The sequence below is a fragment of the Lepisosteus oculatus genome, chromosome 21 (assembly GCF_040954835.1).
Source record: "Lepisosteus oculatus isolate fLepOcu1 chromosome 21, fLepOcu1.hap2, whole genome shotgun sequence".
NCBI classification, from domain to species: domain Eukaryota; kingdom Metazoa; phylum Chordata; class Actinopteri; order Semionotiformes; family Lepisosteidae; genus Lepisosteus; species Lepisosteus oculatus.
This window is the reverse complement of record NC_090716.1, coordinates 2,335,966-2,349,626: the sequence shown is the minus strand read 5'-3', so window position 1 is coordinate 2,349,626 and position 13,661 is coordinate 2,335,966. Positions and strand designations below refer to the sequence as shown.

Here is a 13,661-nt window from a genome sequence, read left to right as displayed (position 1 = left end):
TGCGCCCGTGGCACGCCGGGGTGGGCTCTGGTTGTGCCGCGACCCTGAACTGGATTGAAACGGTGAGGAAAGGGATGAACTTCTAGTCCCTTTGCAGAATGTACCCAGGTTCCTTTGCCCCAAACAGCGTGACAATAATGACAGCGCTTAGAGCCCATTTGAAAAATGCTAGGTGACGGAAACGACGGAGTATGATCCTTTCGTTGGTGGAAGCGATAGTTTTTGAGCAGCTTGCGGGCGGTATAAACTTCTACAATAAGACCACAACACCGCCCCGTCACAGGAATAGCGGAAGCATATCCCATGCTCTCAACACTAGGTGGCAGTGTAGGACTACGGTCAGCTGTCACAGCTTCTGTTCTGTTTTTGCGAGGTTTTTTATAAGAATATGAGCTTTGTTTTAGACGCTGCAGACCTTCGGTGCTTGCAATGGACGGACTGACAAGCCGTGTTACAGAGTTAATGCCTGTCGCGTCGTCGTACAATCTGGACGCTGGAGAGACCACACGCTCATCCTCTTTCTTCTCAGTTTTCAGTGTTTCAGTGTTTTCAGCCGGCCGGCCGGGCGTGAGTCACAGAGGGACGGAGCCGCCCGTGGGGCGGGAGGTGACAGGAGTCAGTCCACAGCTGAGACGTGCCCCCGCGGTGCTGCCCGTTCGCCAATTAGAGCCCAGCCAGCCCTGATCAGCCGGCCTCACGCCTGGCTCGCTGCACCAAGGCGGCCGAGCCTAACGAGTCGCAATCACACCAGTCCCACTCAGCACCTGTTCGCCAGAAGAAGCGCCACTCGCTCCAGGCCCGCTGAGAAATATTAAAATAACAATGCGAGAAAGAAAAAGACAAAAAAATAACACGGGAAGGCTTCCTGTCGTCCGTACTGGAACAGCTTCGAAGCAGGTCTGCGTGTATTTCTGAATGGAAAAGAAAAATGATTTTGTTTTAAGAATACATAAAGAAAGATGGGGCTTCCGCATCCTGAGTGGTCTGATGAAGTTCTTCGACCGATAGCGCCAGCTTTTTTTCCCCATTTCACGACAGTTTTTTTTTAATTCCGTGTATTGACATTATAATGCGGTCTTTGCAATTTAAAGCGTGCGTGAGGCCTTTTATTCGCGTTTTAACTCATTCTCCTGGCGCGCCTGTAGAAAAGTCTGTGTCTGTGTGTGGGGGGGGCATTTTAAAACCTGTGTTACATTTTCAATTACAAAACGAGCTCTTGCAACTTGTTACTGCGCCCTGATGTCGTACACCTGCTTGTACACTGGTACAGAAATGGGGCCGTGCTAAACCTTTTCTGCTGCACACTGAGATCGTGACCAGCAGATACCTCGAAGGGGATATAAGTTGTTTTTGCCATGTAACGTCATTTTCCCAGAGGTTTTGGGAAGAGGAGACCGTTTCCTCCTTTGCTGTTAAAAGCACTTAGTCGTCCGTGAGCTGTAACCCTGAAATTGTCGCCTTTCTTCTCCGTTTCCTGAAACACCTATGACGCACCTGTCAGAGGGGAGCGTTCACAAGGCTGCGTCATCTGTTTCTCACCCGCTGAAGACGTCAGGTAGATTTCTGAACAAGCCTCTCAAGAGGATGATAATTATAGCTGTTAGCCACAGGATAATACATTCATAATACAAACAGCTCTTTCTTATTGGTTTTGCTTCCGAGCCCTGATTTCTGAAACGGACACGTTGGGGACAGACTGTGGGACCCGTCAGCACTCCTGCGGTCCAATTCTGGCGGAGAGGAGTTCTTATTTGACAAAAAAAAAGGTGTTGGGGGAAACTGTGAATCAGCCAGACGTCCGAATATACATTCGGCGTTGATGTTTAGAATTATTCCTATAAATTTACATTCTGCGTTAAAATAAACGTTGCGCTCTCGTCCTAAACGTGACATTTATGGTAAACCAAAAGGCTGTTCGTGGCTGTGTCTGACTTATAAGATGCCCTTGGAAGCAGTTGTGTTTTAGAATTGATTACCTAGAGAACACGGTGTCTCTTTGTCCTCGCTATTCAGGAGCTCTTTAGTAACTGTATGCTATTTCGAAGCTACACTGAACTGCACTGTGACATCCAGTATCCACGCAAAACCCTGAGGCTGTATATCCATAGTGTTACATCAGACTTCATTATGAATTTGTTGGCACCATTATCTTTAGACATGGGACAGAATGTTCGTTTATGTGAAGACCCTTCTGCTGTGTTAATGAGGCTCCTCACTCATTTGCTTAAATCAGGACACGGTGGCTGTCATTTTATGAACATGCTTCTGTCCAGAAACAACACACTGAAGACAAGGGACACATTCATTTTTTCAACTTTGTCTGCATACGTCATTTATTGAGTTGTAATACAACACTTTCCTCTCCAATGATATATTCAGGAGTTTAAATACATTGACCTACAGTAAGTCCAGTATCTTGGGCTTTTTTTTTTTGCAATTCTAATATGAAGATCTTCAATCTGTTGTTGCATAAAAAGCCAACCCCCCCCCCAAAAAAAAACAACTAAAGAATCGGATTAAAAAGAAACTTGCCGTAGATTGTGTCGCAGATGTACACTCCTGTGATGTTGCCTACACATTTCATTGTCTTTCCTGCAGGAGAAATATGTAAGCAAGCAGTTTTCTTCTGCTTGAAACCGCTGTGTGCCGGCTGTTTCAGATTGAAAGGATTTGTTTTGAATTTGTTCGTCAGATAAACCCAGTCTCTGGTCTACCATCTTCACTGTTGTGAAAGATTTTAAATAAGGCTGCATGTGGTATTTAGGTACATTCAATCTCAATGGAGTTATTGCATAGAAGATAAAACTCTAAAGCCTTCATGAAGTTAAAACTATTATTTGCATAGAGTACAATGCCACCGGGTGGATAACAGATGTAATGACAACTAGAACATTAGTTAGGAACTGGTGCCATTTACTGTTCTATTGAGGTTGGTGCAACATTCTTTTCAGAGGGAATATTCTAAAATTGTCCCGTTATGAATTGACAACCAGACTATTAGACTGTACTGAAGCTTGGTTACAGATTCATATACAAGCAGATACAGTTTCCAGTTATTCTCACAGATAGAAGACAACAATTATCTTCTCCTTCAAGCATGTAAGATACAGGGCCACCAAGGCAGCCATTACTGTTGCTGTATCTGGACGGACAGACTACATATTTTTCAATAACGCAATTATTTGCAGTTTTTTCTAAGAAACCCTATGAAAAGATCTGGGAACCTTGAGATATTCTCTCATGCACTTTTTCATACAGTAGTGCTGTAAAGAGAGTAATGTCGCCCCTCATGAAAGAATACAGGGAAATGTGGCAAATTCCCTGATAGCTACCAAATACAGTTCAAAATAGAAATGTGTATATATCATAAAATGAGGAGCGTCACTAGTACGATTTTTTTAGGATTGTTTTTTAAAACTAAGGTCTATATGACTAAATTAAAGGGTGCAACATTTAAAATGAGAGATTCATATGTAAAAAAAAACATTCCATGTATCATATGATCCTATTACCAGTCTCACTCCCAGGCACTGAGATTCTGAGAGACAGAAATACAGTATTCTTATCCCATGTTTTTTTTCTGTCCAAAAATGTGCAGTTAAACATTCCAGCCCCAGACTGATTTACTTTGTTATATCGCCCTCACTCCAAAGTATAGCCCATCCTGCTTTTAGATACAGTATAATATAGAAGACAATAAAATAATAATTACTGACTTCTTCATTGTATTCAGTATAGATAGGTTATTGAATAACCTAATCGAAATTTCCTTTTTTCTGTATCGTGTATATGTTTTTTTGTCCCGTACGTATACAATTACTCCAGAGGGGAACTACTTCAGCCAGTTTTGTGTTCTGCAATATCATTGCCTGACTGGGACAAGAAAGCCAGGGCCTGATTGGCCGATCTAGGATTAAAAGCGTGTCTCTGTCTAGAGGCGGCTGGCGCCCCCTGCTGGCCTGGAGGCCCGCAGGACCCAGGGCGGAGCGGGGAGCCATCACTTCTTGCTCCGGTAGTGGGCAGCCACGACCAGGTAGCTGTCGGGGCTGAGCTCCTTGATGTTGGGGGACCTGGACACGGGCGAGGTCTTGCCCTCCACGCGGGAGATCTGCAGCATGCGGCAGGGGTCGTGCTTCAGGAGGTAGCTCTCGAAGGTCTCCCAGCCTCCGCCGACGCGCACCATCACGTGCTTGTTGTGGAGCATCTGTGGGAGAAATCGGGGTGGGGGGCAGGTGTAATAGTCTCCTTACAGTTCTATAGCGCATTTCTGGATACTCCACTCAGAGCTCTTTACAGGTCATGGGGACTCTATCGGGAGACTCTTCAGTAAGAGTCTAGGGAGTTTTAGACCTGCAGTGGCTACATTCAGGGGGAGCAGGAAAATGAAAGCGATCTGGGCCATCGGTACATGGGAGGAGAGCCATCTGGGGCGGGTGGATTTTCCTCTCTGTGGCCTGAGAGGAATGAACCTGCGCACTTTCGTCTTCCAGCACAGATCCAGCTTTATATCTGCCTGTGCCAAGTGAGCAATCGTGGAAGTCCATCTCTGAACCACAGCAGCTCATCCCGGTTTGTGAAACAGATTAGAGATGATGTGACTCCCCTCCTGGATGGCACGCCAGTCTTTAACAGCAATGACCTCCCAGCACTGCTGGTCTCCAATCCTACAGCTGGAGCTGCTGAGGCAGAGAACCTCACTCAAGGTTCAACACCAGTGTCTACAGTGGGAACTCAAACCCACCACTGGTCACGTACAAGTTCAAACACTCTGCTGCCCTACAGCAATCGGGGAAGAGCTCACTGCCAAGTAAATTGACTTCTGTGCTACTGTGCCTTTTATTTCAGGACTATGGTGGGTTAGGGGTGTCTAACATGAGAAAAAGACCTCGTTGTGTGGCCCCAGACCAGACAGATCTGAGCACAAGACGTCATCTCTCTGGTGTAACAGTATCGCCTTTTCCTGTGACATTTCTGAACCCCTGCGATCACAGCACAAGCTGTGGTTTTTTGCAGCCTCTTGATCGGGCACTGTGGGACCTGATTAGCCACAATTACCAGTACCAGTACAAGTCAGGCTGTAGTTATTATCCCTCCCGATGTGTGTTTGTCCACGGGACCACAGCGGTAGAGTCAGAGACCTACACCCACGCTGTCAAGTGCAGTCAATGGTACGAGGCGAGGAGACAGCCAGAGCTCTGCACCAACCACAGGGCTCTGTACAAGGAGGTGAGGGGGCAACTGGTTGCCGGAGAAAGGCTGCAGGTTCTCAGACAGGTCTGGGAAAGGACTCAGCCAAAGGTCCTAGACAACAAGCTGAAGGAGCTCAACTGGATGGCCGTGCACCAGAGGCTGGCGACCAGACAGGTCCTCTACAGACACTCGCTCACCAGGAACCCCCGATGCCCCCGGGACACGTGGTTCACCGAGGTGACGCAGGTCCACATGTTCTGGAGTTGCCCCTTCGCCAAAACGGCGTGGGGCAGAATGGACAACATCGTGCAGCTCCTGGGAGCGGGAGCGGAGCTCAGTCACCAGTGCATCCTGCTGGGGCTGGCACCAACTGGTCTGGACAAGGGGACACAGGACCTGCCGTGGCTGCTAGTGTGTCTCATGAAACAAGGACTGTGGAAAGCGAGGGACACTCTCATCCGGCACAACACAGAGCAGGGAGCAAGGGAGCTGGAGGACAGGGTCTGGCAAGACTCAGAGGGAGGAGGAAGATCAACACGGCCGTGGCACAGCAGCACTGGAAAGGATGGTGGAGCCCTGTACAGGGGCTGAGGCAGAAAAGCCTGTTCCTTTGAGCTCCTGCGGAGGACTGGCCAACAGCAGTTTCAGAGCCGGGACAGGGAAAAGAGACATGGACAACAGCAAGCAGTAGGGCTTGGAGGGACTCCTTAATAAGATAAGATCACTTTATTGGCCATATACAAAATTTCTCACATTAGGAATTTGTCTTTTCGCAGACCCCAGCTTGCTCTCCATGAGACTCACAGACAGGGAGAGAAGCTCGGGGGTCAGAGCACAGGGTCAGCCATTTATACGGCACCCCTGGAGCAGCTGGGGTTCAGGGCCTTGCTCAGGGGCCCAACAGAGTAGGATTCCTCTGCAGGCCGCGGGATTTGAACCAGCAACCTTCCAGCCACAGGCGCAGATCCTGAGCCACAGAGCCACCGCCCCGCCCGATTGTGCAAATCCAGCCCCAGCAACCACTTGCAAGGACTGAAAATGGACAATCGCCCCTTTTTAAGAACCTTTATAACTTCGTAGAGATCCTAAGTTATGTGAGAGCGTGTCCTCACTGCAAGATCGCTAAACGTTGGGCAATAAAGTTGATTTTGTTAAAAAAAGGGGGTTGTCATCTGGCCAGGTCCACTACTCTCAGAATCTCTCCCAATGCCCACGTGGGGGCGCCCCAGGGCTGTCCTCTGCCTTGAAACGGGGGTTCACAGGGGAGGTACCCGGCGTCTTCCAGAGGATGTGCCATGCTGCCCTCCGCCCGCTGAAGCTCTGGGGTGTGATTTATTTCCTTCTGGGATAAAGTACCACTAGATTTATTACCTCCTAATCAAATATTAATACCCCCCCACTTCTCTTTGTGTGCTCGTGCTCCATAAAGGCGAATTATTGCCATCCTAGCACATCGGGCCGTCTTTAAAATCTCATTATGCAAAATAAGACAGGGGACAAAGCAAAACCCCAGCTGAGCACCAGTAGGAGATTTCGGAATGAACAGGACTAATCCTTCTCACGCACGCACACACACGCACACACACACACTCACACAAGCTCGCTTCCCTTTGTAACGCCGTTTTGTTTGTCTTCAAGGAGGGAGCAGGCTGGCGCTGGAAAAGTGACTGCAGTTCAGGAAATCGAAGGGGGAGCCTTCCGTGGTATACCCGAGTAAAAGCACAGTACGTTGCGGGTAATTACGGCGGCGACGTGGTCAGGTGTCATGCGCGAGAGCCGCAGAAAACTCTGACACGGCCTTGTTTGTTAGGAAGCTGGAGTGGAGAGACAGGGACATGAAAAGTGCAGGGAGGCATGATGGGATAGCACAGGGAAGGGGGGGGGGCGGCTGGGAGACAGAGACAGCCAAGGTGACAGATGGACTCTCAGATCTCAGCACACAAAGTGCTGACTCTTTGGGAAAAAAAAACAGGCCCGGGCAGCCCAGTACTAGAATAATCAAGGGCTATGGTAAAGAGAAAAAAAAAAAACAAGAACCGTTAATCACGTATGATGCATGCAAAATGTGTCACTGGAACGAAATCAGAAGACTGTTCCACCTCCCATGCACTGTGGTCACGTTGAGATAATAAATATTTATACCTGTGTTACACAAGCAGACAGATAAAAAGACAAGTAGGCAGATGGCGTGATAGAGGGGAGACAGATATTCAGGCATGTGGATAAACAGAGACCTCGGATCGGGAGATGGGCGTGTTGACATTGTTTTCCTCTCATGCCTACGGAAGTATCCCGCTACACCTGCTGCAGCCTGTGCCGGGACATTCCGGGACTTGGCTGCCATAGCAACCGCTGCCGGGTGGGGAGAGGGGGCGGGGCAACGCCGCCGCGGTTCCGAGCCAGGCGGCGCGGCGGGCGCGCTCCCGCGGGGCTCCGCGGAACCATCCGCTCGCTGTCAGGCCCGGCACGCCCACCCGCGCCTCCTCCTCCTCCTCCCGGGGGCGCTGACCCCCCGCGTTAAAGCCCCTAGTACAACAAGCGGATTTACGGGCCCCCGGGTGCTAATAACCTGATTTTCATGCGAAGCCGAGCCGTGTGTAAACAAACCCCGCGGCGCAGCCGGCGCGTCTCCGGCCGGGCGCCCGGGCCTGCCCCGCTCCCGCTGGAGGGGCCGCGGCTGCTCGCCCGTGACGGGGTGGCGGCCAGTCCCGGCGAGGTCAGGAGCTGCCCGAGAAGGAGCCTGCCTTCAGGGCGCCGTCCAAGTGTCGCCGAGCCCCCGACACTGCTGTTTACAGAATGAGAAACAGACGAGTGCCTTAATTTTCCCCTCCTCCCGCCACCTGTGGGTGTGGCAAGGCCGACGTCGGCAGGCGCAGACTGGACGGGACGATACCCCAGTGGTCGGGGCCAAGGGTCTGGGGGTCGTGACCTGCATGTGACCAGCAGCGACTGGCAACGTGCTGGACAGAGCAGCGCAGAGAGGAGGGAGGGCCTGACTGTCCACCGCAGCCCAGCAGGTTCAGATACAAACCTGTGCAGGACGGCCAGGTGTGCTATCAGGTTCATTGGATTTGCTCATTAAAGTCTGGCTGGGACGGCAGAAACACAGTCCAAGACGCTCTCACGCTGTCTTGAAATACATAAGCATGAAAAGATCCTTCACCCTTGCTTCTCCAGGACCCCGTGATCTGGCTTTTCGTTAAACGAGACCCAGTTTCAATCTCTTCTCTGTTTCTTACCGTTACTAAGGTAGTAACGGTGTCAGCACTGTATTAGCGTGGCGACAGATGGGAAAGACAGACAGTTGACGTACAGACTATCGATAACGGCCCACACACAATGGCAGCTGCACCAACTCCGGGGCGAAAACACGTCCAGGGGTTTTAAAGCACCCTAAAAATAAAGGGCATTAATACGTGTCCCTATTTTCCCTTCTGAACGAATCCATTTCTCTTCCGCAGCCGTATGATGTAATAAAACATTTATAAGGTGCTTAGACTGATCCGTCCGTGGGAACATTAACAGGCTGGTGTTGTAGCAGAAGGACAGCTCCCCTCCGGCTCCTTGACTGAGGACATAATAGGGTTTTGGCGGAGAATGCTTTTCAATCATGTCCTTCCAGTGCTGCTGAAACCGGATTTGAAGAATCCTTGTCCCTTATTGCAGGCAGGTATTAATGATTGCATTGCCTGGGGGAGGGCAGGGAGGGGGGGGCCCGTTATTAATTTTTAATAAGGCCTTAATGTAGTGTCAGCACTACTGCACCAGGACACAGAGGCTTGTGAGCCTGGCCAGGCCCCTTTCTCCCCAGTGCATCGCAATCACTCATTCCCCCAGATTGGCACTAATGCGGCACACATTCCCCATCCGACAGCTACAGCCCAATGAGGCCTCGACCTCATTTCTGTTATTTACCAAGAGCTCTGAAGGACGCATTCATGAAGATGCCCCGCAGGCTGCAATCAATCTGTGGGCTTCCCAGGCAATACCTACGTCTCCCGTTTATTTCCTCGGCGTCAGCCGGAGCTAGAAGGTCCCCGGAGTGCATGTTCGGAGCAGCTCAGCAGAATGAGCATTTTGTCATCAGAGAAGGAGAAAATACTAAACCGGGATCTCGCCTTTGCAACCGGATCTATATGGTCAGCGGCCGGGCTTTTTTTCACAGGCGATATCCTCAGATGTTGACCCTTCGCCCCGGAGGGCCGCCTGACGCCGACGCGGAGATGCTCAGTGTGGCACAGGAGCAGCAGGATTTCGGCTGAGAGGGGCTCCTGCACTGCACCACCTGACCACCCGCAGCTCATTAGGCTCTGCCGCAGGTCCTTCTGACGCCCTGCCACATGGCTGGCGGTAGTTAAGAGAGATCGACAAGCGCACAGCATTTCTTTTTAAACACAAGGCCCTCCAGGAGTGATTCACTGCAACTCCATATAAAAGGCACCAGCAGAACCCCTTCAACCCCTCAGTGTCAGGCTGTCAACAGTATTACCCTTTAACTCATCATGCAACAATGCCAGGTTTGCTCTCAACGTCTGCATGTCTCTGTCTCAGCTTTTCTTGTCTGTGATATTCTAGTGAAGAGGCTCTGGAAGTCATGGGGGTGCCTGACACTCCGGGCCTTCAATCCCGGACTGCTGTCCTCTGGAGAGATACTACATTACTGGCAGAAAATTAATTTGCTCTCAAACCTCGTTTCAGGACCTTTTAAGAGTGTTTCAGTCTACTTGAAACACTTTTAAGAGTGTTTCAGGGGCGGAGTGGTGGCTCTGTGGCTCAGGATCTGTGCCTGTGGCTGGAAGGTTGCTGGTTCAAATCCTGCAGCCGGCAGAGGAATCCTACTCTGTTGGGCCCCTGAGCAAGGCCCCAACTGCTCCAGGGGTGCTGTACAATGGCTGACCCTGTGCTCTGACCCCAAGCTTCTCTCCCTGTCTGTGTGTCTCATGGAGAGCACGCTGGGGAATGTGAAAAAAGAAATTCCTAATGCAAGAAATTGTATAGGGCCAATAAAGCAATCTTATCTTTATCTTACTTTAGCCCCACAGATGGCTTTCAAAGAGCCTGACAGCAATATCAGCACCACAAGCGTGCCTGCAAAAATGTTTTTCTTCTTCTCCTTTTTTTTTCCCAAGGATTTCTGTTTATACTGAATGCCGCTTTGGGAATACGAGGAGGAGAGAGAGAGAAAAGAAAATGAAAGGAGGGCAAATCAATAGGTGGAGAACAGGAAAGGAAAAGCAACATGGACTTAATCAACACCTCTTCCAAAGCAGCGCGTGTGAGGAGAAACAGCCTTGATGAGCACACAGCAGGAGGAGAGACCGCCGCAAACTGCTCCTCCTTTGCCCTGCTGGCAGCAGGCCTGGCTCAGAGCGCTCTGGTTTAGTCATCAACACAGAGGCGGCAAGCTCAGAGCATAACCAGCTTTCTACCGTGCGCGAGCTCCAGCCCTAAGTATGTGTCCAATCCAGTGCGTGTGTCCCGGACAGTTCTTTCTGGGCCCTATGCAGACGACACAATCCGGATTTGCGAGGAAACACTGGGGAAAAAGCCATGCAGGGTATGGAGACAGGGGGCGTGTCCTAGGGGTGCAGGTGTCCAGGGGGAGTGAGTCCGGGGCGAACAATCCATGTAGAAGTCCAAACGGGTAATCCAAGACAGAAGCTTAACTCCATGGCCAGGCGATCCATCCGGGGGATAAAGAACTGGAACCGGGTCGGAACCGGCGGGGGGGATCAGGAACAGAAAGTTAAAATCATAACGGAGCCAGACGCAGCAGGACCCGGGCTCTCACGAAACGGGATTCAATGTAGAGCCCCGATTATCGTCTGCGTCTGGCTTTTAAGGCGGACTGGAAGGGGGTTCGAATAAGGAACAGGTGCGGGGAATGAGACAGAACAAGGAAGGGCTGGAGCGTCCTTAAGAGGAGGGGTTAACGATCGTGACAGTGTGGTGTGTGGCTTTGCAAGTGAGAAATAACTTTCTGCCTATAGGAAGGCTTTCATGGCTGCCATCTAGGTTTAAGTGGGAAAACTGAACTCCGCTCCAGAGAGCGCAAGCGGCCGATTTAAAGAAGTCTGGGAGAGTCTGGGAAGTCTGACTCCCAGCACGGAGAAGCTCCCCGCCGTAACTGGACGCCTGCGCTGTTTCAGTCCCAGTATGGTAAAACTGAGAGGTGTATCTCTCTTTCCCAGTAAAGACTCCTAGTAAAAACAAAGGCCGGGAGAAAGCCTTAATGATTTTTTTTTTCTAGACTAATGGCTCACTGGCTGATGGTGCCTTGTTGAATGAAATCTTTTTTTTTTTTAATTGGTCTTGCCCGCCAGACCGCTGTTACACACGGTGGATTCGGGAGTGCTGGAGTGCAGGGTTATTAAAAGGCCTGTGTGGGATGTTATAATGAGGTTCCCGTCTCTCTCTTTCTTCTTTTAACGAGCGAGCCAATTCCAGCTTGCTGCTGGTTACATTTACAGCCTGGCTCACGAGCAGCTACATCATTACGAGCTGTACCAGGCCAGCCAGCACACACTGGGAACCACAGGAGTGAGAGGGCAAGGAAATCCTCTATTCACAGTGCTAATGCGGGGTCTGTTTCCAGGAAAATGTGCTCCATGCTGGTTGCCCCTACTCCGACACCAGGCCTTCTGCAGAAGGATACTGTATCCCCTGGGCATCCAGGGGAGTAGAGGGGGCCAAAAATGTCAAGATTTCCTCTTCCGATCAATTGCAAAACAGGACGCACTGTGGGCTTGGGTACAGCAGGTACTTATTATAATTTGAAAGAAAACACTACGTCTATATCCGTACTTACAAAGAAAAGGACTTTTTTTTGTGGGTGTGAATTCGTCACAAGCTTACACATTTAGAACATGCAGGAAATGTAATGTTTTTGGTTTCCACCTGACAGATGATCCACAGGCTTCTTTTTTTGTGTTGCCATGGTTATGCGATCGGGCACTGCAGCTCCTCGGTTTGTTTGGCGTTAAAACGGAGTTATCTGAGTCACGCCGACACCTGCACTGCCGAGTCTGCCTGGTCACGAGGCAGCACGTCGCTGGGTGCCAAAATGCTTTCAGCTGTAGTGGATACAATTCCAATTAAAATCTGCCCTTCTGGGTGGAATGTATGGGTTGGCTGGGGCATTTCAATCCTGCAGGCCTCTCCTAGGAGCTGGAATCCACACACCGTAGTGACTTCTGATGAAGAAGTCTGTGGGGTAGAGATTTTGTGATGTGCAGGGGGTACCATGAATTTACTGTACTGACCCTGATTTTACTTTTCGCTCTTTTGCGAAAAGCAAATTAAAAGCCCAAAAATTGCTCTAAGTTAACAAGAACATCAGCTCTGCACCAAAACGAATGTCTGGATCGAAGCGCATCTTTTTTTTTAGACTTGCCTGCTTAGGACACAGAATTTATAGAGGGGTATTTGTGCTGAAATCAGCTTACCTCACCTGATCTCCACCTCTGCAGCAGCGCGCACATATTTATTTATGATTGCAAGTTCTCATTCCTGCATAATGACCTCTCGTTTCCAGAAACGTGGACAAGTCAGTTTCCAGGCCAGCCGATACACACCAGCCCTTGTAACCTAGGAGACGCGGTCTCAAAGCGCAATAAATACATAAAGGCACCCACATAAAGAAAGATGAAATGAAAAACACTCCTGACTGGAATTTTTTAATTAAAACCTTGGAAGGGCGAGCTCGGCTAAGGCGAGAAGCAGCTGCTGCCTCTCCACTATTGAATTCCCCAAAGCCCTCTTGTGTCACTCACACACACACGCGCAGCGCGGGATGATGCGGGCGCGCTGGGAGTATCCTTGGATTCCGCTCATTCACACGGACAACCATCGGGCGAGTCGCGTGCGGTCGGGGAGGGCACCGCGGACTACCCAGAATTCCTAGCCATTTGTCCTTGGTTGCTAAGAGACGCTGAAATGAAAAACACTCGGGGACTGTTTACACCAAGCCTATTAATAAACCCATCCTGGTTATGCTTTTTTTCATCTATACAGTAGGTGTGTTTTCACAGGGAGGCCCTCCAGCACATTGGTGCTGTGTCAGGTCAGCTGGGTGACGGCAGGTATCTCCATCACTGGTCCTGGAGTTCCCAGTTCTAGTAAGAACCCCCGAAATTCCCCCTTTCTAAACATCGGCAAGACTCAGAAGTTATCAATCACCTCTCGTCCTATGAGTTGTCTTAGGAAATGAAAATTTGTTTTAAATCAGCAGAACTCACTGACATCAGCAGACCCCTGATTTAGAGGTCACTGAAATCAGCAGAGGTCACTGACATCAGCAGACCCCTGATTTAGAGGCCACTGAAATCAGCAGAGGTCCATGACATCAGTAGACCCCTGATTTAGAGGCCTCTGAATGAATCTAATTCATCAGCAGTGACATCAAAATATATTTTTAATCTATGCTAGTAAATATGAAAGCACTATAATAATACTAATAATAATAATAATAA

General features: G+C 49.7%; 1 protein-coding gene across 2 annotated transcripts in view; it reads right to left on the bottom strand.

Annotated features, from left to right (window-relative positions):
- Positions 1-2,305: 2,305 nt before the first annotated feature.
- Positions 2,306-13,661, bottom strand: part of LOC102687319 (growth arrest-specific protein 2) — a 51,344-nt gene continuing 39,988 nt past the window's right edge. For both annotated transcript variants that reach the window (XM_069181827.1, XM_069181828.1), the window contains exon 8: positions 2,306-4,204. In XM_069181827.1, the coding sequence (XP_069037928.1) occupies positions 3,998-4,204 (207 nt within the window). In that variant the 3' untranslated portion in view covers positions 2,306-3,997. The remainder of the gene's footprint in view (positions 4,205-13,661) is intronic.